At 52.2% G+C, this 24,120-nt stretch overlaps 1 protein-coding gene across 1 annotated transcript; it reads right to left on the bottom strand.

The window, feature by feature from the left end:
• Positions 1-1,113: 1,113 nt before the first annotated feature.
• On the bottom strand, positions 1,114-20,234 carry Kcng1 (potassium voltage-gated channel modifier subfamily G member 1). The gene is made up of 3 exons (XM_028769705.1): positions 20,185-20,234; positions 9,002-9,801; positions 1,114-4,124 (listed from the first exon to the last, which is right to left on the bottom strand). The coding sequence occupies exons 2-3, from the start codon at positions 9,773-9,775 to the stop codon at positions 3,354-3,356; spliced, it is 1,545 nt and encodes a 514-aa protein (XP_028625538.1). The 5' UTR covers positions 9,776-9,801; positions 20,185-20,234; the 3' UTR covers positions 1,114-3,353.
• Between the last annotated feature and the right edge of the window lie 3,886 nt (positions 20,235-24,120).

The following is a 24,120-nucleotide window of genomic DNA, read 5'->3' as shown; positions in this document are numbered from 1 at the left end:
AGATTTGTTTTTATATAACATCCTGACATGTTCATCGAGTGCTTGAATCTTAAAGCTGGAAGCGTTAAAGCATCTGAGTCTTGATTGCTGAGTCTTCTGGTCCTTCTCTCTCACTTTGGTGTCAAAGACAGATGCCTAGTGGCCTCACTTTGGTTTAGGGCCACTCAGAGGCTCTTGTCCTTTGTGACAGGTCCCAGAAGAGGACAACCATGGGACTGATGGTGATTTGGCAAGCCTGGTGCCAAGTGTCCTAGAGGCAGAGTATGCACACAAGGCTGTCAGGGTGGGCACAGAGGCCCTGCTGAGTGAGGCAGGGCATAGGTCACACCAGCCCAATGCATCTCTCACCACAACCTTCTTATAGCCTCAGATGGCCCATGGACAGTGAGTCCCTGGCTAAGAGGACAAAATACTTGGCCTAGGGATTGCCCTCTGCTCCAGAACAGTTTGCTGGGTGTCCTGGGTACCCTGCTTCTTACTTCAGGCCTCTGAGACTACTCTGCTGTTGGTGGAATCTAGAGCCTTTGTCCCCAGGGGAGGTCCTGGGTGGTGGCAGCCCAGGCTTCAGGATAGAGTCAGACCTGCAAAGGAAAGGTTAGAGATCCCGGCCCCTGAGACTCCAGCCTTTCCACACACTCCAGGTCCTGTCTTCAGTTTGAGGGCCTTCTCCCTGACAAGTGGCATTTCTTTTCTCACTCTGACTTTGGAGAGCTCCCCAGTACACCCCTCCCAGTGCATTTTTTAGGCTGTCTTTCACAGCCACCTTTGAGGGTGAAAAGGCACCCCATTACTCTGAGGTGTTACCCTGATGATGGTGGTGCTGGGCCATAACACCTGCTGGGCCAGGGAAGGCGATGCTAATTAGTAGTACCTTACTTTGTAGCTCTGAGTCACTGGAAAGCAGGTGTCAGAGGAGCTTTTAAGGAGGTCCTCGGGGGTTTGCATGGCATTTCCACTCTGCCTATTTGTGGGTATATTGCGCAGAGATGGCTGTGTCTCTCCATGAGATCAGGAGAAGGCGGAGGCGCTCCAGGGACCACAACAGCCTCCAGTGTGAAAAACAAATGCTGTGACAGATAGCGGTCCATGACTATGACAAAACACCAGAGGGTGGCAGCTTGAAGGAGGGAAGGTTTATTTCCGTTTCTGGTTTCACCATGGTCACGCGGCCCCATTGCTTCTGACCCGCTTCAAGGGGCAGCATCCCAGGAGGGCCAGCTTGCTGGCACTCAACTGCTTTCCCCACTGCATCCAGGAAGCAGAGTGGAAGCAAGAGGAAGTTATCTGGGGCAACACACCTTTCAAGGGCACGTCCCTGATAATAGACTTCCTCCAACCCGACTCCACCCCTCTATGTTTCTACTACTTTCCAGCAGCCCTTGAAGCTGTGAGCTTATCATGGGTTGATCCATTGGTGGGCTCAGGGCCCTTGTGATCCCTTCACCAGAGGTCCCACCTCTGAACACTGCTGCATGGGAATTAAATCTTTGACAGGTAAGCCCTGGGTGACAGGTGAGCCCTGGGTGACAGGTGAGCCTCTGGGTGACAGGTGAGCCTCTGGGTGACAGGTGAGCCTCTGAGTGACATTTCAGATGAGGTCAGGCACATTTAGGGTGGTATGGCTCTAGACAGTTGGGGAACATTTGAATCTAAGTTGCAGTGGACACGTTTTCCATCTCTGTTCCTTTTTGTCCCTTCCCCTTTCTTTTTTTCTTTTTTCTTTTTTTAGTAAGTATTTTCTGAGCACCTGTTAGGTGCTGACCCTGAACGAGGCCTTGGGAAGCAGCAGGGAACTGCCTTCAAGTCCCTGCCACAGTACACGGCTGGTCCTGCAGGACACAGAGCAGAGCTCAGGAGCTGAGAATGGCTTGGTGAAGGCTCAGCAGGGAATGGAGAGAACCATGAAGTGGCAGGTCTCAGGACAGCGAGACAGTGGAAGGAACACCCTCACCCTTAGCCAGGCAGTGCTCCGCGGGGAGGGCGGCCCAGCAGATGGCTCTGCGTTTGAGAAGCCCCACAGTGAGGTGGGGTAGGCTGGATGTGTCTGAAGGGAGGTAGGAGGGGCTGCTGGAAGGTCTGAGGAGGGGTGGAGACTCACAGCAGGCAGGGGTCGGGCTGCACAGCCCACAGTCAGGCTTAGACCTGTCTCAAAGGCCAATTTCTGCTGCTGGACAGAGAAGACGGCAGCTGGGATGTGGGGAGCAGGGAGTAAAGCTGTTAGGCATGTGTGTGTGTGTGTGTGTGTGTGTGAGCACGTGTCTGTGTGTGCATGTCTGAGCATGAATGTGTGTATGCCACATGTCTGTGCATGAGTGTGTGTGTATGCAACGTCTCCTCAGTGCCAGGAACCCAGGACTCAGGCTGAGATGGAATCTTCTAGGTTGGCCCGGGATCCCTCTTGGGGCACAAACTATTTCTTGAGTGAGTGGCTTCTTTTGAGGGCATAGAGGAGGTTCCCTCACACTCCCCAGACTTCCTGGGGACCACCATCACTGCCAGAAGCACGGGTCCATGGTGGGTTTAGACTGAGGCTCAGGCAAGGGGTATAAAGTCCCTATGCCCTTTTTTTTTTGGTAATATTAAAACAAATTGGAGTAGGCTAAAATCTCACTAATTTTAAACCACAGAATGAAGCAGTTTCACCTTTGAAGTCAGCAGAGATGACTGGCTTGTTGGTGCCCCCCACGCTCACTGGGATGAGTGGAGTCTGGAAAGAGAGCCCTCGAGGTGTAGAAGAGGATGTGGAGAGTGTGAGCAGGAAGGATGAAGGACGAGCTTGGGGGTCAGGGGCAGGAGGAGCCTGAACACAGCATCCGTGCTGGGCTCCCTAAAGGTCTTCTGTTTGCTTCTCTCCCATTGGGTCAATATCTCCCATCCCGCAGACCCTGGCAACATGGTCCTTTCACTAAGAGACAAAGCTCCTTCCTTGAAAGTCCCAATGGCAGGCTCTGTCTTCCTTCCCTGAACACACACTAAAGTCACATGTGGCTGCCTGCTGTCTATTTTTCTCCAGGCAGTCCCCCAGCGGATGCTGGTTTTTCTGGGCATGTTCTTTACATGGTAGGACGTGGCCAGTCAGCTTCTTAGGGAGAGAAACAGCTATGAGGCTGGGGTGGGTGAGGCACTGGCCTTAGCTAGCTTCCCTGTTACTTCTGGGCTTAGAGGGAGGGCAGGGACTCTTGGTGATGTGGCACATATTCTTTCCGTGCCTTCTGTGGCTTCTGTGCTGTGGCTCACTCAGATCAGTCCCGGGCCAGGGCTGGACTTGAAAGCACTAAGTCCTTTTCCAGGCTCCAGTGGCGGTGGTTGCATGAAGCCGCAGCTGGCAGGCAAGGCAGGGGTGTCTTCTCGCCTCAGTTGTTGTCCCTAGTGTCTGAAGAGGCACTTCCAAACAAGATGTCACTGTCCTGGGACATGCCACTGAGCTGTGACTTAGTTTTGATGAGGTACTGGGCCCGGCGGATCAGCACCCGTTCTTGTTCCTGCTTGAGCTCCAGGTAAGAGCGGGAGAAAGTATGGAAGATGGAGGTGACAGGGAAGGCCATGAGGAGGATTCCGCTGAGGATGCTGCTCAGAGCCACCACCTGGCCCGGCGTGCTCCGGGGTACCATGTCTCCGTAGCCCACGGTTGTCATGGTGATGACAGCCCACCAGTAGCAGGCAGGGATGCTGGTGAATTCGGGGCTGTCTGCCATCTCATTCTCGATGACGTAGAGCAGTGGGGCAAAGAGGGCGATGGCCACACACAGGAAAAGCAGCAGAAGCCCGAATTCACGCGTGCAGCGGCGTGCCGTGAGGCCCAGTGTCTGCAGCCCCAGTGAATGTCGAGCCAGGCGCATCACGTAGAGAATGCGTAGCGCCCGCAGCACGCGCAGCACCAGCCCGACCTTGTCCAGGTAGCTGTTCCCGGTGCTTGGCTTGCGGCGGCTGGAGGCAGCGCCATCCACCAGCAGCGTGACATAGTAAGGCAAGATGGCCACCAGGTCGATGAGGGTCAGCGGGCTCCGCAGGAAGGCGAACTTGCTGGGTGCCTGGATGAACCGCAGTAGGAACTCAAGGGAGAACCAACCCACGCACACCGACTCTACGATGAAGACATTGTGGCACATCTGGGAACACTGGCCCTGCGGGAGGCAGGGATCACACCAGCAAGTCATCAGGGAAGTTCCAGCTTAAATGGGACACCCAGCTCCCCTGCCTCTCCACGCCACCAGGCACTAGGCATCCCTCTAGCTGGTGTTAATCCCTATCTCCAGACAGACTCCTATGCAGCTGCCACTCCAGGCTCCTGCTCTCTTGATTTCCCCTTTAACTCGGGCTCCTGGTTGCTCCCCTGCTTGCTGTTTCCCCCTCCCCCTCCCTTTTTCTTTTTCCTTTGAGATGGGGTTTCTTCTTGTAGCCCTGGCTGTCCTGGAACTCTGTCTCTGTACATCAGGCTGGCCTCGAACTCACAGAGATCCCCCTGCCTCTGTCTTCCAAGTGCTGGGATTAAAGGAGTGGGCCACCACCACCCAGCCCCCCTTCCTTCCTTTCTTTTCTTTTTTTTCCCTACTGCAGAATACTGATACAGGTGCTAGGGTGATACATCCCATGAAACTAAGTCAGCCTGCATCCCCCACCCCACCCCCAGCTAGCATCCTCCGGGCACCCAGCCCTCAAGTGGTTGGAGCCCTGGAAAACTACAGGTGTTCCAACCATAGACTTCCTAAAACAGTGGTTCTTAACCTGTGGATCGGAACCCCTTTGTGGGATCCCATATCAGATGTCCTCTATATCAAATATTTGCACTATGATTCATAACAGTAGCAAGATTACAGTTATGAAGAAACAACAAAACCAGTTTTATGATTGGGGGTCATCACAACTCGAGGAGCTGTGTGTTAAAGGGTTGAAGCATTAGGAAGGCTGAGAGCCACCGTAAAAGCTCTTGATCGTGACCTAGGTTCTCAGAGGACCTCTGTGGTCTTATCTTTCTGAAAATGCACTCCAGCCTGGGAACGTGATTTGACCTGGGGACTCTGATGTCTCCAACCTCTGGGGTAGGAAGCTCTCCTCCTGGAAGCCTTCCTGGAGTGTACCCCACCTGAGTAGCCCCAGGTGTGTTTGGGCCTCTCATACAAGTCCCCTTGTTGTGTGGTTATGAAGTAGGATAACACTAATGCAGCTAAGCCCAATATACTTGGAAGTATGAAGACTTGTCCTGGTCACTGCCTCCCCTGCAGTGCCTGTATACAGTAGATCCTCAGATGTATGCACATGGACCAGGTGCCACAATGGATTCTACTGGTCCCCAAATAAAATCAAACATCATTGCCACTGACATAAAGAAGGCCAGGGATGGGCATGGTGGCACACCCCTTTAACCCCAGCACTTGGGAGGCAGAGGCATGGTTGGTCTTTGTGAGTTTGAGGCCATTGGCCTACAGAGCAAGTTCCAGGATAGCCAGGGTTACATGGCAACAATATAAATAAATAAATAAATAAATAAATAAATAAGCAAGCAAGCTAGGGATCATTCCCCCCCCACACACTCTCTCTCTCTCTCTCTCTCTCTCTCTCTCTCTCTCTCTCTCTGTCCCTTTGGTTCTTTCTTTCAAGACAGGGTGGTGGAGGATGACTTAGAATTTCTGACCCTTCTCTCTATACCTCCCAAGTGCTGGGATCGTAGATTCAAACAACCCTGTCCTGTTTGTTTGTTTATTTGTTTATATTGTTTTTTAGACAGGGTTTCTCTGGGTAGTGCTGGCTGTCCCAGAACTTGCTCTGTAGACCAGGCTGGCCTCAAATTCAGAGATTTGCCTGCCTCTGCCCCCTGAGTGCTGAGATTAAAGGCATGTGCCACCATCACCTGGTTTATTTGATTTTTCAAGACCTATCAGGATGCTGTGGGTGATCCAGTGGGTAAAGCACTTGCTGTGAGGACCAGTGTTTGGATCCCCAGGGCCCAGGTAAAATCCAGGCAGGTGTGGCAGCCACTGCAGTCTCTGCTCAGAAGGCAAAGACAGGATCCAGAGGCAAGCTGGGTAGCCAGATTAGCCAGGATTGGCAAACTCTTGGTTCAAGTAAGAGATCCCGCCTCAATGAAAAAAGCATAGGTCAATTAGGAAAACATGTGAGGTCAGCTCTCGGCCTCCACTCACATTCCTGCACGTGTGCACTCTTACACATGCATATGCACCACATGCATGTATACACACATGTACAACACATGCACACACACTACACATGACATGCATGTATACACATCACACATATACACACACATCACACATGCACACATAACACATGCATACACATCACACAATCACATACATGCACAGATATCACACATGCACACACATGTACAGACATCACACATGCACACACATTACACAATCACTTACATGCACACACACCACATATATGCACATACATCACACATATGACACATATCACATACATCACACTTCACACATACACACACCACACACATGCACACAATCATACACATGCACAGACATCACACATGCATACACACCACATGCATGCGCACACATCATGTACATTATACAGGCCCACACACCACATATATGCACACGCATCACACACATACGTGAGCACATGCACATACTTGCACACACATCACACACAAATCACACACATACACACATTTAAAAAGAGTGCTATCAGGACTGGGAGTGTATACACGATGATGGGCCACTTGCCTAGCCTGTGTCGGGCCCTGGTCTCCACCTCCAGCACCATATGGAAAAAAAAAACCGAAACAGTGCCAGAAGTTCCATCAGCCTGGCTTTGATACTGTTTTCCTGATAAAATTAGAAATAAGGTAGTGTGTGTGTGTGTGTGTGTGTGTGTGTGTGTGTGTGTAGGAGGAGTGGTGGAGAAATGACTCAGTGGTTAAGAGTGCCTACTGCTCCTCAGGAGGACCTGAGTTCAGTTCCCAGCACTGTGACAGGGGGTTAATCAGAGCCTGTAACTCCAGGGCATCCAACATCCTCTGCTGGATTGAGAGAGTCCTCATTCCCCAGCCCCATAGACATAAAAATAATATAAATCTTTAAAAACGTAGGACCAAGAATATTGGAGCTGGTGATGATGAACCTACAGAAGGTCGAAGCAGAAAGCATTGTGAGTTTCAGGCCAACCTGGCCTAGTAAGGCTCTGTCTATCAAAATGATGGCGCTAAAACCAGATCTGTACTAAATGCCATCGGGTTCGGCGCTGACCCCCTTACATGGACTTCCTCACTGAACTCAATGTTCAGAACAGCGTTCCTAGTCCCCTGAATGGGTGGAGAAACTGAGTCATAGCATGGTCTTGTAACTGTCTCACAGCTACGCAGCCAGGGTGGGTGAGATGGGACTCAGGTTCCGGCTCTCTGGCTTTCCCTGTCCCCAGTCCCTGTGACCATCAACATTAAATTTTGTTGGTGAAATGTTTTCTTAAGATCCTTAAAAAAAAAAACTTCCAGTGTGTAAGAACATGCCAGCAATCCTCTCTGGGTTGTAAAGGCGGCCAGGATGACCAAATCCGCCACGACATCTGTAGATGGAATGGCTCCTCCCTCGTGAGAACTTCCAAGATTAAGTCAATCAGCACAAAAGGCTTAGCACATGCAGGCTCTACAGCCCGTCCTCAGTTAGTGCTGCTGGCATCTATTCACGCCACGCTGTCAGACTGTCTCTCAAATGTCTGCACAGTGTGTACCTGGTTCCTTCATGTGGCCTCAGGAGTCACAACCCAAAGGCCCAGGGGACCTCGCCTGTGTACCCACATCTTTCCAAAGGTGTGTCTCTGTCATCGGTATGAAAAGGCAAGTGTGCATCTCCATATGGGAGACACCTTATGTCTGAAGACCTCAAGTCCAGCTTGGGGGAGTTGTGGGCAGGTCAGCCATGGACTTCTGTGGTCCCCAGCTGCTGTGTGGGCTATGCAGACCATGGATTCCATGAACCCAGACTTGGTAAACTGTTCTGTCTGCTTCACTATCTTCACCTGCTGGGTGAGTGACAGAACATGTCTCCTCTGGAGTTACAGGAGGACCTGCAGGGACGGTAAGACAGAAGCAGAGCCCCACCCACTAGGTTCCCCTGGCTTTTGACACGCAGCCTGTGTCAGACTGAGAGTAAATGTTTTACATGCACCCCCCCCCACACACACACACAAGGTTTCTCTGTGTAGCCTTGGCTGTCTTGGAGCTAGCTGTGTAGACCAAGCTGGCCTCAAACTTGCAGAGATCCACCTGCCTCCGCCTCCTGAGTGACAGTGTGTGCCACTGCCAGCTACATGTGACTTTTTACTGTGCACAGAAACATGTTCATCCTGTGGGGACATGTACATATACACAGGCCTATAAATAAAAAAAACATGTTTTTATGGCTTAGAAAACGTTTGGGGCTGGAGAGATGGCTCAGCAGATAAGAGCACTGACTGATCTTCCAGAGGTCCCAAGTTAAAATCCCAGCAACCACATGGCAGCTCACAACCATCTGCAATGGGATCTGATGCCCTCTTCCAGTGGGTCTGAAGACAGCTTCAGTGTACTTGTATAAATAAAATAAATAAATCTTTGAAAAAAAAAAGAAAGAAAGAAAACAAGTTTGGTGTGTTACTATAGAAGGCAGATAGAGGGAGAGAGGTCTGGGGTCTGTGAGGTCAGTTTTAATGGTCTCTGGAGCGTGCCCAGCTCAGAGGCAGACATGTCAGGGTCACATCGTCCAAAACCTCTCACTCATGAAATCTGCAGAAGAGGCTCAGGGTCTCTTTGTTGGGCTTTGTTCTAGATCCCACAGGCTAGGACAGTAGGGGGCGCAGTAGAGACCGGGACACTCACATAGTATCAGGGAGGGAGATAGAGAAGATGGAGACAAACACATCCACATAGTATGACGTCAAGCACCACGGAGGCTGTTCAGCTAGCGCAGTGAGGGAAAGCTTCCCAGGGAAGGTGGCAGTGGCTAAGGAAGTTATAGCCAGTCTTGAGAGTTGCTCACGATCTTACCTGTTCCTCCTCCTCGCGCAGGCTGGGCAGGGTGCTGACAGACAGGTTGACGGCGGTGACGGTGACGAACAAAACGGACAGGCAGGCAAACACCTTGCCAGGCAGCCCTGAGTGTGGCCTCTCCACCATGTCACGCAGCCTCCTCATACAGCGGCTCAGGCGGCCCTCACTGGCGGAGGGACCCTCACTGTCTTGATCCTCGCTGTCCAGCGGCTCCTCCTCATCCTCGCGCTCCATCATCTCCGCAAACTCCTCGATTTTCTGCAGGTACCGGCGCTTGCAACAGCCGTCCAGGTGGTCCTCCGCGATGCCCCAGTACAGCAGCTCCTCCTGGAAGGACAGGGCACACATCTCCCGAAGCAGGCGCAGCTTGCCGGCCCGCAGGAACGTGAGGATGGTACCAAAAGCCCCGGGGTTGCGATCGAAGAAGAACTCGTTGCAGGTTACGTCATAGTCATCACACACGCTCAGGATGTCGTCGAAGTTGGTGCAGGCCTTGAGCTGGCCCAGCCGCGTCAGTGGGAACTCATCCAGCGTGGTCCAAGGTAGTGAGTACTTGATGCCACCCACATTGATGATGATCTGTCGCCTGCGGTCCCCAAGGGAGCTGCTCTGGTGTAAGTCGTCCTGCGGCCGCAACCGTTGGGCCCTGCGGTAGAAGACGCCCTTGATGGCCTGGCGCTGTGGGAAGAAGGCTGGGTGGAAGGAGGTGTCTGAGGCGCAGCTTAGAGCGCTGTAGTCATAGTCCGAGTTGTCTCCCGGTAACAGGGTCATTTTGGGGCTTCACATCCCTTTTGGGCCTGGAAGGAAGAGGAGCAGCTAATGCAGCAGCCCACAGTACCCACCACAGCACCCACCGAGGTCATCTGGCCCTCAATACCCCGAATGCTGAGTGAAAGGCCCTGGTATTGAAGGGATAGCTTTTGAAGCTACACAGTCCAGATAAGTCACCTACCTGTGAAATGGGTTTAATCATGTGAACCCATGCCACAGGATCAGAAAGGACAAAGTGCCTGACACAGGCCAGGTGCCCAGTACTGGTTGGTTATTGTATTGGTGTTTTTCTTAACACCTCTATCGCTTCCGCAAACAGGAAACAGGTTCATAAGAGGCAATGGGCAAAGAAATGTTTGACTATCAAAACAGGGCCTGTTTTGTCAAATATCACCTTGTGGTCTCCAGGAGTGGAGAACACAGTGCCAATACTGGCTCCTTTAGGTGCTTCAAAATAAATCCTCAGGTTGTATGTGTTTGTGTGTGTGTGCGCGCACGCATGCGTGCACATGCTCCCATACTTACATGCCTTGAGTCAGGATCTCACACTGAACCAGAAGCTTTCTGCTTCAGCTTGGCTGTCTGATCTGTGAACTCGTGGGATGTGCTTCTTTCCATCCCCCAATGCTGGGGCTACGGGCACATTCATCTATGTCTGGCTTTTTACATGGGAGGCGGGGATTTGAACTTGGGTCCTCGTGCTGCAGCAACAAGCACTTTACTCATGGAGCCATGCCCTTAGCCCCACTGTGTATCCAGTTTCACGGTTATTTGTGTGCAAGCTTGGAAACTTCTCTGGACAGTCTGTTCCCCGGGGGAGGTACCACCCCTGCCTCATCTCTGGATCCCTGCACCCAGCAGTGTAAACACTCCAGGACCCACTTGCTGGATGAGAGCATTTACTGTGCAGATGCCAGCAGCATGTGCCCACTTTAGAAAGCAAAGGTCAGACTATCAGCAACTTGAACTCCTTCCTTCCTGGCCTCAGAGTGAACGGGTGAGGGGGCTGACCTGTCTCCAGCATGTGGGTTCACCTTAGTTCACAAACACTTCTGATAATTAAGCCATTTCATGTCAAGAGATGTATTTGCGGCCCGAATTCCGGTTGAGAACCAGCCGTACCTTTTAGGCCCTAGTCTACTGCAGTCGTAACTGCCCCCCACCGCCAGTCATAACTGTCCCCTCACACCCGCCCCTCTTCACTCACGGGCATCTGAAACCTGAGATTACTCAAAAGACCTTTCTAGAACTAAATGGATGCATAGGAAAGTAGCAAAAGTTTAATATCCCCCTCCCCAATCTCACTACGTAGGCCAGGTTGTCCTCAGAACTGTGATCCTCCTGCCTCAGCTTCATGAGTGCTGGAATTACAGGTCTGCACTGTCATGCTTAGGTAACACTTTAAGATTACCATCCATCGATGGGCTTGGTAGTACACTCGGGAGGCTGAGGCAGGGGGATTACCCTAAAAAATATTTATTCAATGTGAATGGGTGTTTTGTCTGCATGCACATCTACACAGCAAGTGTGCAGTGCCCACGGAGGGGTTAGAAGTACAGACTGTGAGCTGCCAGGAATTGAACCTGGGACCTCTGGAAGAGCAAGCAGCCAGAGCTCTCTCTCTCTCTTTTTTTTTGTTTTGTTTGTTTGTTTGTTTTTCGAGACAGGGTTTCTCTGTGTAGCCTTGGCTGTCCCAGAACTCACTCTGTAGACCAGGCTGGCCTCGAACTCAGAAATCCGCCTGCCTCTGCCTCCCGAGTGCTGGGATTAAAGACATGCACCACCACTGCCCGGCTAGCCAGAGCTCTTAAGAGCTGAGCCATCTTTCTAGCCCAAGAGAGAGACACTGTTTTAAGACAGGTTTTCTCTGTGTAGCCTGGCTGTCTTGAGACTTACTTTATAGACCAGGCAAATCTCAGACTCAGAGATGTGCCTGCCTCTGCCTCTCAAGTGCTAGGATTAAAGGCCTGTGCCACCATGAGTGGCTTTTTTTTAAAAGATAATTAAAATTTCTTTTTCTTTTACATGTATGGGTATTTTTCCTGCATGCATGTACATGACTTCCTGGTACAGGTAGAGGTGTCGATCCCCTGGAACTGGAGTTACTGATGGTTGTGAGCTGCCATGTGGATACTGGGAATTGAACCGAGGTCCTCTGAAAGAGCAATCAATACTTTAAGCTGCTGGGCCACCTCTCCAGTTCACGGAGATGTTTGTTTTAATGAACAAAACGAACCAGCTGGGTATGTAGTTCAGTTGGTGGATGTAGCACCAACCTAGGTTGAAGAAAGGCCTGTTTATGCCCAGCCCTCCAGAAACTGGGCATGGGGGTGCACCACCATAACCTCAGCACCTGGGTGGTGGAGGCAGGAGAATTGTAAGTTTAAGATTGTTCTTTGCTAATGTGAAGTGAAAAAGCAGGAGAGAAAAAGACACACAGAAAGACAGAAACAGGAGGGAAGGCTGTAACCTGGGTTAAAATTCTATGATTATTTATATATAATGACTATAAACTGACTGAGCTTGGAGGGTTCTGGAACGTTAAAAACGTTGCAGACCAGAACCAAATTATCCCGGGCTATTTTCAGTCCCTTTGAAAGCCACTCATTGCCCACACCCATGTCTGACCTAATGTCCTCGTGACTGTGGCGACCTCAGGAAACATTCCCACTGCCCTCTGGATATGCTGATTTACGACCTGTGGCCCCCACGGCTCTATTCGGTAAATACTTTGATTTGTATCTTTCTTTGTTCTGTAATGAATAAGGTCTCCTAGAACCACTTTCTCAGTGGAACAGGCTGTTTGGCGAGACTTCAATCTGTTTCCCCAGGCCAGGGACACTCAGATTTGCCACCAGAGTAAATCAACTCTTCTTCCTTCTGGGGACAAGAGCAGTGCTTTTGTGCTACAGAACAAAGTGGAGGCGCTGAGGGTTACAGGAAGACCCATTTCAAAACAAAAGAAGAAAAAAAAAGGTCTCTCCCTTCGGTTCTTGAAAGAAGCAAGCAGTGTCAGTGGAGACTGTCATTTCCAGTATCAGGGGATCCTGTTTGGGTCAAGAATGCACAACTGATCTTAGGGGAACCCAAGTAGGGAGGGCACTCACTTGAGGGGCCTCCTCCCCACAGGTGCGCCTGACAGAAGCTTAGCATCGTCTCTGCGAAGGCTGTAGCTTCACAGACCGAGCTTTGGGAAACTAGGCTACACCTGTTTGAAGTCGATGACTGCATTTTAGAGCGGCTGAGAGATTTTTGCTTCTCCTAAAATTGGAACCCATGTCCTCAGGCTAAGCCTGCCGGGATCCCTCGGAGGCGTGGGAACAATCCCTTTAGGTGCTTCAAGAGTTCCTTGCTTCTCAGCTCTGCCATTTTATCCTGCCACTGAAGACAAGAGGAGAGCCGTGCTCTACTTGGCTAGAACAGCCTGGGAGCTTCATTCCCCAGCCAACGCTCACTCGTGAGCCTCTTCTCTCTAGGAGTCTCCCTGCTCAGGTTCCCCATTAGCGTCTCATTGAGTCTCCTGCCCACGGAGGGATTCTTACATGGAGGTACCTGTCCCAGCAGACTATTAGGACTAGAGGGTGGTGAGTGACTGCTGCAGATACAGTTTTCTCCAAGCCAGAGCTCATCGGGAAGGTCAAAGGTCTGATCTGCAGAGGGACGAATTGCACACACTTCTCTCAGTTGTGGTTCCTAATCTGATGGTCACCGGAGGGCAGCTGGCATTTCTAGACTTCAGAGTCAAACTCATTCATCAAACAGGCCACAGGCAGCTCCTGGACATGAAGGCTGCTTTCTGCAGCCTGATTCTTCCCAAATATCATGTTCATTGTGTTAGTTATGTCGGCTGCAGGGACTGGGGGCTACTGAGGCGCGAGAGAGTTTCCTGCTGGCTGAGACAGGGGCCGAGGAAGAGTTGAGCCATTCATTCCTTCTTCAACGTTCCCATGTATTAGATGTAGTAGATGCTGGGTCCGGGGACCAAGACACGACAGTGAGAACAGAGGAGCAAGGCTAGGACAAGTGGAAGGGACCCGGGCTGGCATGGCTTCAGCGGGTTTAGAGGAAGAACTTACTGAAGAACCTGAGCGAGTGGACAAGAGAGCAGTGTGATTCCAGAGTCGACCAGTAGGTGGCGCTGAGACAGGAGAGTGTGGGAAGGAGCCTCGAACAAAAACTGGCGTGGATTATGGACAGGGGAAAGATGCGACTTAAGAGTAGAAGAGAGACAGCAGGAGGGAGAATCTCACAGTCAGATCAGAGGACCAGAGCCGACCTGACCAGTGTGTGGTCCAGGGAGGGGCCAGGCTAGCAGAGTTATTTCGGAAGTACAGAGGCAGGAGTCTGACCTGGGTATAGTACCCAGACCCCAGGACTCCATTGAAGTCGTCCACATCAGACCCCAGAGGTCAGTGCAGACAGACACCACAGGAGTTATACATCAGGAAGATGTGAGTCACCCCAGGCACACACATCCAGTTCCTGGACCCTGTGAGCATTCTATGGCAAGGAGGGCCTGGGGCTACAGATGAGGAAGGTTGCTAAGGGTGCTACCAGTGGCTTGGAAGACAGAGGAGGAGCTGGGAGTCAGTGTGGGCAGCCAGTAGAGATTAAGACAGGCAAGTCTAGGGTTTCCTGAACAATCAGAAAGGGGTATGGTCTCACTAGCTCCTGGTTTTAGCCACTTTAAGCCTGTGGTTTACAGAATCACAAGATCACCAATGTGGATTATCTTAAACCATTCAGTTTAGGCAATACGCATACAAAATAGCCGGGTGTCCTGGCATATGCCTTTAATCCCCACATTCAGGAAACAAAGGCAGGCAGATCCCTGTGATTTTAAGGCTAGCCTGGTCTACAGAGTGAGTTCCAGGTCAGCCAGGACTACATAGTAAGACCTTGTTAAAGAAGAAGAGGAGAAGGGGGAAGAGAAGGGGAGGAGGTAGTAAATCCCGGGGATGGCAGACACTGAGCTGGGCCTCCCTCCCCAGGAGCCAATCAGATGATATGCTTACTTGGGGGGTGGGGTGGGAGCAGAAGAGCCCTTTAGCTTTGACGTAGGCAGGTTGCTTTATGACTTTGGGCTTCTGCATTTGTAAAATGGAGATGTAAACAGTTCCTACCCACTTAACTTGTGGTGAAGAGAGGACTTGAGTGATGTGCTTGGCCCAGTGCCCGGTCGGCAGACACCTGTCATCTCAATCTTGGATCTGACAAGTGTCTTATCACTCATCTCCACCCACCAGCCAAGGGTGCCTCCGCTGAACTGACCTGGCAGGATTCGAACTCAGCACCACCTGACACCCATAGCCCAGGGTTGGAGGGAGTGCTGTCAGCCGTCCCTCTGGCTGCTAAGGAAACTAAGGGATGCTGTTCACCTGTGGCCCCAGACCCTGCTCCAGAGCAGTTCCAGGACCACAGAGGTGATGGCAGACACCAACATGACAAATGATCCCCTTTAAATCTTCTGCTTCATGGGAATTTGATCTCAGGGATGACCAAGATACAAGAATGTCACCCCCTTTACTTGAGGCAGTGGGAGGTTGCCAGCATCCATCCCCAGGGACTGGTTTGGTGAATCTTGCTAGAGAAAGAGTCAGAAGATGCAAGGTCTGTGTGGGATCAGAGAAACAATTGGGTCTTTAAAGCACATGCCAAGTGGGAAAAGCAACAGAAGTTTACAGCACCGTGCTATTTATGTAAATGAACACATTACTCTCGACTAGGACTCAAACACATAGAAGGATCTGTGTGTAACATGGAGCCTGCTGGAGGGAGGTGGGGAGGAGACCACGCCTGGGAACTGGAAGAGCGGAGAAAAACTGGAGAGACAAGACAGCCCAGCTCTGGTCAAGGAGGAAGCCTGTTAGGGGTGAACACATGGGTCCTACAACTTGAGCTGGTCTAGGTTAACAACAGACGAACAGAAAGCACAAGCTGCTATAAAGCTTCCGGCTTGGGAATTGTCTTGGGTGGGGGCTCAGCAGAGATACCAGCTCCTGGTGTCTCTCCTCTGAGATTCCCTCGGCCCTGGAACCAGCCTGCCTTCTCCTTCAGCAACAAGCATCATGTTAAAAGTCCCAAAGAATAGGAGGCAGGGTTCCATACATGCTGGGAGAGCCCAGGGCTGCAAGGAGCCTCCTGTCTGGCCACTCATCATGGTATCTTAAGGCTTCACTGCAGAATGGGAGAATGCCCCGCCCCCCTGCGCTTTCTGTCAGGCACTCATCTCCCTTGGGGTTGCCTCCATCCCATTCTCCTCCAGGAGTCCAGAGACCCACGGCAACCCTGAGGCTGTTTCTCATCCTTCCTCCTGGAAGAAAAATAACACTCAGGAGCTGTAACTGAAACCCAGCAAACATTTCCAAAGATAAACGTTCATTCAGAGGGAGATGTCTAAATACCACTGGGTCCATCATGGGCTTAGGGGGTGTGAGCGCAAGGGGTCGGTAGGGTCTGGATCTGGCAAGGGAGTAGTTACGTGGCTAACTATGGCCACTGCTCCTGTGAAGGACCCTGTACTCAAGCCAGCCGTCTGCCCCACAGAGCACTGGACTCTTAGAGCCTTTTCCTGCCCCTTAAATGAGAGCAATAGTGTCCCTTGCAGAGCTGCTCTGAGGGCCCGTGAGTAGAGGTTTATGTAGCCTTCAGTGACATCATCTGATCTCCATCCCCACGGTCCTCACATGAAGGGGTTCGATGAACTTCTGTGGGTTGACTCTGACCCCTAAGGTCCCTCCCAGGGCCTGTCCAGGGGCTGCTGGCCTGACTTCTGCTGTATTAGCTCATCCCTTTGGAGATTCTCTTGACATCTCTTTTCAGGGTAGATGGGATGAAGAAATGAACGTGAAACCTCACCTGTCCATAAACAGTGAGTCTTTAGACACCCCTTGCACTCCACCCCCCATGGCACACTCAGTAAGCACCAAGGTGTGATTCTGGGGCCCTAACATTCTTTCCTAAAAGGCAATATGGGGAAACTGAGGCTCAGTGAAACAAGCATTCATGACTGGAAGTAAGGGGCTGTGATAGTCTGCGGGTTCCCTGCATTCTACTGTCACGGTGGGGATTGGGACAGATGTCATTTCTGAGAAGAACTGGATCTTATCTGTGTCTTCAGACAAGCTTTTGGGGAGTCCTGGGGGTTGGGAGAAGCAGGTGACTACGCAGGCCGGGGAAACAGCATCATCTTCATATTTGCGTTAGATCAGGGTAGGAAAGCAACAGAGTCCCTGCTTTTGTTGAGTTCTGGGTCATCACTGTGCTTTCCAGAGAAATGACTATGGTCACAGGGGTTACAGCGAGGCCCGGCCACGAGCCAAGGAATTCAGGAGGCCTCTGGGCACTGGAGGAGGTGGGGGGGGGGTGAATTCTCCCCAGAAAAAGTTACAGGGCAAGACAAGATTTGGAGTTCTTATCTCCTCAAACCCGGAGATGTTGATGGACACTGTGTATGAAAGGCGGCAGTCTAACATAACAGCCTAGGCAGATTTCTAGAAGTTAGAGTCGTTGTTAAGCTTCTGGTGTCGGGGTTTGGCCCTTGGATTACCATCCCTGGCTTGGATTCCGGGACCTGAGGCTCCCTTCCTTCTGTTCCCAGGCCCCACGTGGTTCTTGTCTCTCCTGTGAGCCTCATCTGTCAGGATTAGGGCTCCTGACTGGGTTGACTCCGAGGCTGGCCTCTCTGCATTCACCCCCCCCAATTAAATCGCTAATTATAATAGATCCAGCTATTAGGCTGCCCAGCGCCTTGCATGCTGCCCCCTCCCCTCAGGATTGCTGCCTGTGGAAGTCTGTCTTTGCCACTTGCCATCCATCACTCCCACACGCCTCAGCCTCATCTCCTGAGAGCAGGAGTCAAAGTCTCCCAGGGAATTCGATGCTGGGAGGTGGGCTCCTGTCGTCATGCCCCACCTGAACCAAACTGAGGAAAAATGTATCAAATAGGCAGGCTGTCTGTTTGGCTACCTGGCTCTGCTGCTGGCAAAATGGCTCCTGGCACACGCTGTGACTCTACCAGGAGCTTTTAAAAACTGTAACCAGAGAATCTTCTGTGTTAGCCTTTCTCCTCGTGTGTGTGTGCGCATGTGCGTGTGCGTGTGCACGTGTGCATGTGTGTGTGTGTGTTTCGGCTGTTGTTTTTGTCCACTTGTTTTTGAGGCAGGGCCTGTCTCTGGGCTGGCAGATAACTGAGCCCCAGGGATCACATGTAATCAAGCCCCGCCTCCCCAGCCCTGGGATCCCATGCCTGGTCTGTTGTTGTCCTTGTTGATTTTGGTACTGGGAATCAAATTCAGGTCCTCCGGCTTGCTTATTGACCTAGCGGGGAACATAGACTAACAGAGAGGAGAGATGGGGACCTGGAGACAGCTCACAGGGCTCGGGAGGAAGGGGGGGAAGCTAAGCCTGTTGTCTGCTGGGCCAGGTGCTGGCCTGAGGCAGGGATAACTTCAGATAGTTCAGATCCTGTGGCAGATTCATACGCTGACTTTGTTCATTAAGGACAGTCTGGCAGGTAAAAATACCAAGGCTTGGCAGCCTCCTCCACCCCTTCTGTTTTCATTAATTCTATTTAGGTGGTATCACCAGCCATGGGTAGGGGTGGAGGAGGGGGGCTCTCTTCTGCTGGGTTTAGGCAACCAACCCAGAGTGGATTCTCAGAGGGCAGCCCCTGTGAGCCTCTGTGTTCAGGAAGCATCTCTGTCTTTCTGTCCCTGGGGCAGATGGCTCACCTCTTGCCAGAGTCCCATGCCAACCCAAGTGCACAGAACTCAACTCCCCCCGGAGTCTACCTCATCAGGCTGCGGGACACCCACAGCCCGGGTCCTCCAGCTCTGGGAAGAGGCCCAGGGTGACTTGTTTTCAGTGCACTTGTTCCCTGTGGGTTTGGAGTGTGTCCCACGGCAGACGTTTTTCCACTGGAATGGGTTGGCTCAGAGCTGGGCTGGTAGGAGCGATCCCTTGGGGCCAAGCCTCCATGCCTAACCTCGTTTCCCTCCCCTCCCCCCACAGCAGGTGCCTCTGCAAAGCTGCAAAAGCTTAAAGACCCACAGGTAAAAAACCCACAGTGTGCACACCCCACTGCCTTAATCTCCAGGGGTGCCACTTAACCTGGCAGTGTGTTTATTGAAAAGGCAGTGACTCGGAGTACCATCATTTGTGTGTGTGTGTGTGTGTGTGTGTGTGTGTGTGTGTGTGTATGCTCAGGGGTTGGGGTGGGGTACCAAAGAGACCCCATCGAACATCTACCCAGATTTACAGAGCCCAGTGAGTCCTCCCTTCTCCAGTGAATCAGATCAGTCCCCGCCCCCCTCCTCTCATCTTCCTGTGTGCTTAGCTCAGGTGTCACCAAAGAGGGGTGAACATGCGATTACCTTCCACCTATTATCCACTTGGGGGAACTCAGGTGTTTAGCACCCCATAAGTACCTCCGAATTGCACGTGGTTAACAAAATGTGTGCCGAAGTGACAGCTTAGCTTATAAACCCCATCACTAGGTGGCTGTGTTCACCTAGCACAAGATACACCTTCTCAGCCCCCATCACCCCCCCCACACACACACACACTAAAGAGCTTTTAAAAGCCCACTTCTTCCTTTCCAAGGATCAACCCCCTTTAGGAATGAATGCATTATGTGCCAACCTTAAATCTGCTATACACCTGTGCTGTAGCTGCTGGCCACCCTGGCAGGCCGTGACCTTCTGAGGCAGGGCCTGAGTCTCAACCTCTTCCCGCATCTTATCCTGTCTCCACAAAGGCCATTGTTCAGTCCAGGCTTGTTGAATAAATGGATGGATGAATACTGAGTATTTGGTATAGTAAGATGCTCACAGCAGGTGCTCAACCAATTTTTGTACAACTCAGAGAAGGAACGAATTCGTCTCTTTTCCATCCACACCCAAAAACTGGGAGCAAAGCCGGGCCGCTCATTACGGGTCCACTGAGGTTAAGGAGACCTCTAACTTTCCTACTAAATGCTAAGGCCCGCGACCATTGAATTGTCTCTAGGGCCTTGCACACAGTAGGCCGTCAGTAAGCCCTCACTGAGTTCGTAATTAATGAATGACTTAACGAGGCCCGCTGGGGTGTGTGTGTGGGGGGTGCTGCCTTCCGTGCCTATTGACATTGAACCAGCAAGTGAAAGACTCCCCTGCATTCCAACTCCTCCCAGGGGACCCTAAAAACCCTGCATGCAAAGTCAGAGCGCACTTCACATTCCGGGGACCCCTCGAGAGGATCCGCGGCCGGACCAAATTGTGGCCGCGTGGGTGCATCCCGCATCGCCCCGGCGGCCTCTCCGGGGCTCCCAGGTATCCGCAGGGGGCACCGGGACCGCGGCCACGTGCAGAGCCCGAAGCGCCGCTTGCAGGAGCAGGGTCCCTCCAGGCTGCAGCCCGCGAAGTTCCCACCTTAAGTTCCCGTCGCGGCGTCCCCGCCTCGGAGCTAGTCGGGCCGCAGCTCTGTCCCCCGGCGCAGCGATGCCGGGGTGAGGATGCGAGAGGGGGCAGCAAGCGGCGCGTGGGACCCGCTTGGCCTGCCGGGGCTGCTGGCAAACTTTGGCCCCGGGGCCGCTGTCCTGCGCACTCGGACCCCTGACCGTCCCGCCTCCGCCTCCTGGTGTCCGCCGGGCTGCAAGTGCGCCGGCAACGCGGCGCGGCAGCAGCTGAGGGAGGTGGCCGGGCAGGAGGCGGGACGGAGGGAGGGGACTGCGCGCGGGGCGGGGAGAGGGGCGGGCGGCGAGGGTGGGGGGCGGGAGGATGGAGCCACCGCGGGACCCGCCACTGCGATGCCACGCACCCTGACCCGGCCCAGAGTCCTCTGGGACGCTGGGTCCTAGCGGAATGCAGCGCCGCACTCTCCTCATCCCGCCCATAGCCATTTCCTCCTCCCTTAGTCACCTCCTGCGCCCTGCAGGCCCCTGCCTTCCCTCGGTGACCTTTTAAGTCCCAGCGCTGCTCCTCCCAGGGCTCTTGGCCCGGGGTGCAGCCACCTCTCCAGTTTTCGCAGCGGTCGTGGGACGTTCCTGCTGCTCTTCTGCCCTAGGCTCAGCGAGTACCAGGACCCGAGCCTCATTCCCCACGTGAGTCCCTATCGTGGGAATGTCACACGACCTGTCTCCTGTCCTTAGAAGGTCCAACCTCATGCGAGGTCGTGGACCCTCGCTGAACTGTCACAGGCACTGCAAATGTCACGTCCGGAGGGCACTTCATGTATGACAGCCCGGGAGCCCCACGGGCTCGCCAATGAAACATCTTCTAGGGGGCCACACCAGCCGTACATGTGCCTTCTCCATTGGTGGCCTTGGGCCCTACCTGCCCCTGCGGTCCAGGGTCTTCACCACTTTTGAGGTGTCATCAAGCCAAAGAATGAGCGCCCGGTACCCCAGAGTGACCCCTATGCTGTAGTTGCTCACTGTCCCGGGTGGGACCCGGTCTGGCAGTCTCTGGGTTTGGTACTTGGCAGCCTGGGGAGGGCGAGTTGGACTCTGGAGACCTCTCAGTTGACGGAAGTTGCCCCAGGCTTTGGGATTAGGTGGGAGAGCTGTGTGACAGAGGCTTGTGAGTAACTTTCTTGGGACATATGATTGGTACTGTCCTTTCTCTTCCATCAGGGAAACATGAGGGACTCAGGGACCAGGCTCAGGAGCGAGTGTGGCTCCTATGCCTGAGGCTTCTTTGCAGAGATGGTTAGGCTTGGCCGGGGGATGTGAGCTTTGGGCTCACTCAGTACGTGGGTGGCACAGACAGATGGTAGAGTCAGAGAGTCAGCTGAGGGCCTGCCCCAAGAACTCCTGCTTCTGCAGAGTCTACATGGGGAGAAACAGGGCCGAGAAGTGCAGGTATATGGGGAGGTGGGGGAGGCTCTTTAGATGGAACAAAGAGGAGGGCTAGGAGCTGAGAGGACCACATCTTTGGAAGCTTTGCAAAGAGACCCCACCAAGAGACAAAACAAAGGTTTCTGAGATGCAGAGAGACCCAGAGGGAGCTTACCAGAGGAACAGTTCGGTGTAAGGGTTTCCAGTGGACTCTGGTGGCCAGTGGTCCTGGGTTCCATGTTGAAAACACGGCTGGTCCTCGGTGCTCTATCAGGCCCCTTCCTTTTCGAACAGAAGGACCTGTGCATCCATCTTTCTTGCTTTCTTCTGAGCCTTGGGCTGTACCAGAGCTTACTTCTGACCGGCAGTTTCCACATGGAGAAACTTAGGAGTACCCTCTTCAGTGACTGTTGGAATGACCCAGCACTGTCCTATGACCAGCAAGTCAACTGCTGTCCCCACAGAGGACCACAGGACCAGGATAGGAACAGAAGTTCTCAAAGCCTTACTATGGTCTGAGTCCTCTGGAGAATTCTTCAAACCCACTGGATCATACTTGTGACCCTCTAGCAAGTTCCCTGGTCTGGGCTTTTTGAAGACATCAATTTATCCCATCTCCAACTGGCTTCGGAGCTCACCAGACAGATACTTAGATGGGCTGTGAAGCCCAAGCCAGCCTAGATACTTTTTGTTTAGAACCAGGGACTGGGTCTATTGGAACACCGGGCACCTGAGTCTGGTGCTGGGGTGACCTGCAGAAAGCCTAGCACAGCAGGGGCAAAGACTCCGTCCTCCCTCACCCTCTACCCCGACCCCTACATAGTCTCAGACCCAGGCTGTTCTCAGGGCTGAATTTATGACCTTATTCCCCTCTGTGCTTCATCATGTCCAGTAAAATCCTTCTAAATCCTTTTAAGGATTCCCTCTGCAGCTCCCCTCTCCTGTGCCGCCTGCCAGATCTCCAGTTCTTATCTTCCTCTCCCTCCCGAGGAGAAGCATCCCTGGCCAAGTTGTCCTGTGGAGAAGGATGCTGAGGGTGCTGGGGTAGGCTTTCTGACCATCAGTCTTGCTGACACATGGGTGGCCTGTAGGTAGCAGGTTCACACTTGCTCTGTAGGCGGGCTATGGCACAGTGCCCTGTTGTGTTTGTCTCTACTGGGTTAAGTTTTAAGAAATTTGAAATTGATTGGTAACATTTAAAAAAAAATCAGATTTCATATGACATTTTTTTTCCTTTTGAAAAGCTAGCAGATCTGGCGAGTATATTTGTTTTTGTTTTTGCTTTTTTTTTTGGGGGGGGGGAGAGGATTTCTTGTAACCCAAGCTAGCCTTGAACTTGCTATGTAGCTAAGGATGACCTTGAAATTCAGACACTTCCATCACGCCCTTCCAAGTGCTGGGATTACAGTTGTGCACCACTAAACAAAAAAGATTATTGAGACAGGGTTTCCTGAAGCCCAGGCTGCCCTTGAATTTGATCCATCCGAGGATGCACTTGAACTCTTGGCCCTCGTCCCTCCTGGGCCAGCAGTGCTAGTGAGGACCGTGGCTTCTTTCTCAGCCTGCATCCCATCATGTAAGTCATTTAAGTTACTTCAGACCCCCAGGAGCCAGAGCTGGTGCAGATCATCTTAGCAAATCTCCTAGATTCACATGGTAGATGACAAAGCTGGATCTGAAGCCTTGCCAGTCTGACCCCAAAGCCCACACCCTGAAAAACGAAATGCCATTCCCCTAGGGGCAGGAGGAGACTCATTAGTGCGGCCTCAGGACTTGCCTTAAAAGGGAGTTGCTGTCAGTGGGTTAAGAATGTTCTCCTTATCCACTATCCACTGTCAGCGAGTCACCAAGCCCCTGGTTGCTTTCCCGAGGCAGCGAGGGTTAGCTACAGCTGTCCTGAAGTTCTTATCTATCCCCGATGAAAAGGTTTAGAATAGATTAGAGTTGGGGAGTCTGAAGAGGCTAGAGGGGTGCTGGGCCTCGTTCAGGGACTTGAGGGGTGCAGCTTGTTAGAGGGAAAGGACTGGAGTGAAGTCAGGGAGAAGAGCCAGTACCTTTCTGTCTCAGGAGACCTCATCTTCTGGCCATTCTGTCCCCTTTCTGTGACTCTGATTCTTGTCCGCCCTGCACCTCTACTCAGAGTCTACACCTCATGGATTTTCTTTGTCACCTTGAGACCTCTCATCCAGGAGTCGGGGTGAGCGGTGTGTGAGAATGGGCCACTCAAGGACAGGCCTGGATATGTAGCACAACACTGATCATTTTGTGTTAATATTGATATTTTAAAATATTGTATCAAGATGTTATTAGTTCTTCTTAGTAACTTCTTTAGAAGAGCCTACAAGGTCACTTTTTACCCCAGCTCCAGCCTGGGGCATCTCTCTCTCTCTTTCTTTTTTCTCTCGTTCTCTCTTTCTCTCTTTCTCCCTCCCTCCCTCCTTCTCTCTCTCTCCCCCTCTCAATCTCTCTTCCTTCCTTCCTTCCTTTCTTTCTTTCTTTCTTTCTTTCTTTCTTTCTTTCTTTCTTTCTT

The sequence above is a fragment of the Grammomys surdaster genome, unplaced genomic scaffold, assembly GCF_004785775.1.
Source record: "Grammomys surdaster isolate TR1022 unplaced genomic scaffold, NIH_TR_1.0 193, whole genome shotgun sequence".
In the NCBI taxonomy this organism is placed as follows: domain Eukaryota; kingdom Metazoa; phylum Chordata; class Mammalia; order Rodentia; family Muridae; genus Grammomys; species Grammomys surdaster.
The sequence above is the reverse complement of the archived record's forward strand: the minus strand, read 5'-3'. Positions and strand labels throughout refer to the sequence as shown.

Excerpts from the sequence above, each read along its gene's own strand:
- Kcng1 (XM_028769705.1), bottom strand. The coding sequence starts at position 9,775 with ATGACCCTGTTACCGGGAGACAACTCGGACTATGACTACAGCGCTCTA. Across the intron at positions 4,125-9,001 it reads TGCGCGAGGAGGAGGAACAG|GGCCAGTGTTCCCAGATGTG; the intron begins GTAAGATCGTGA and ends TGCCTCCCGCAG.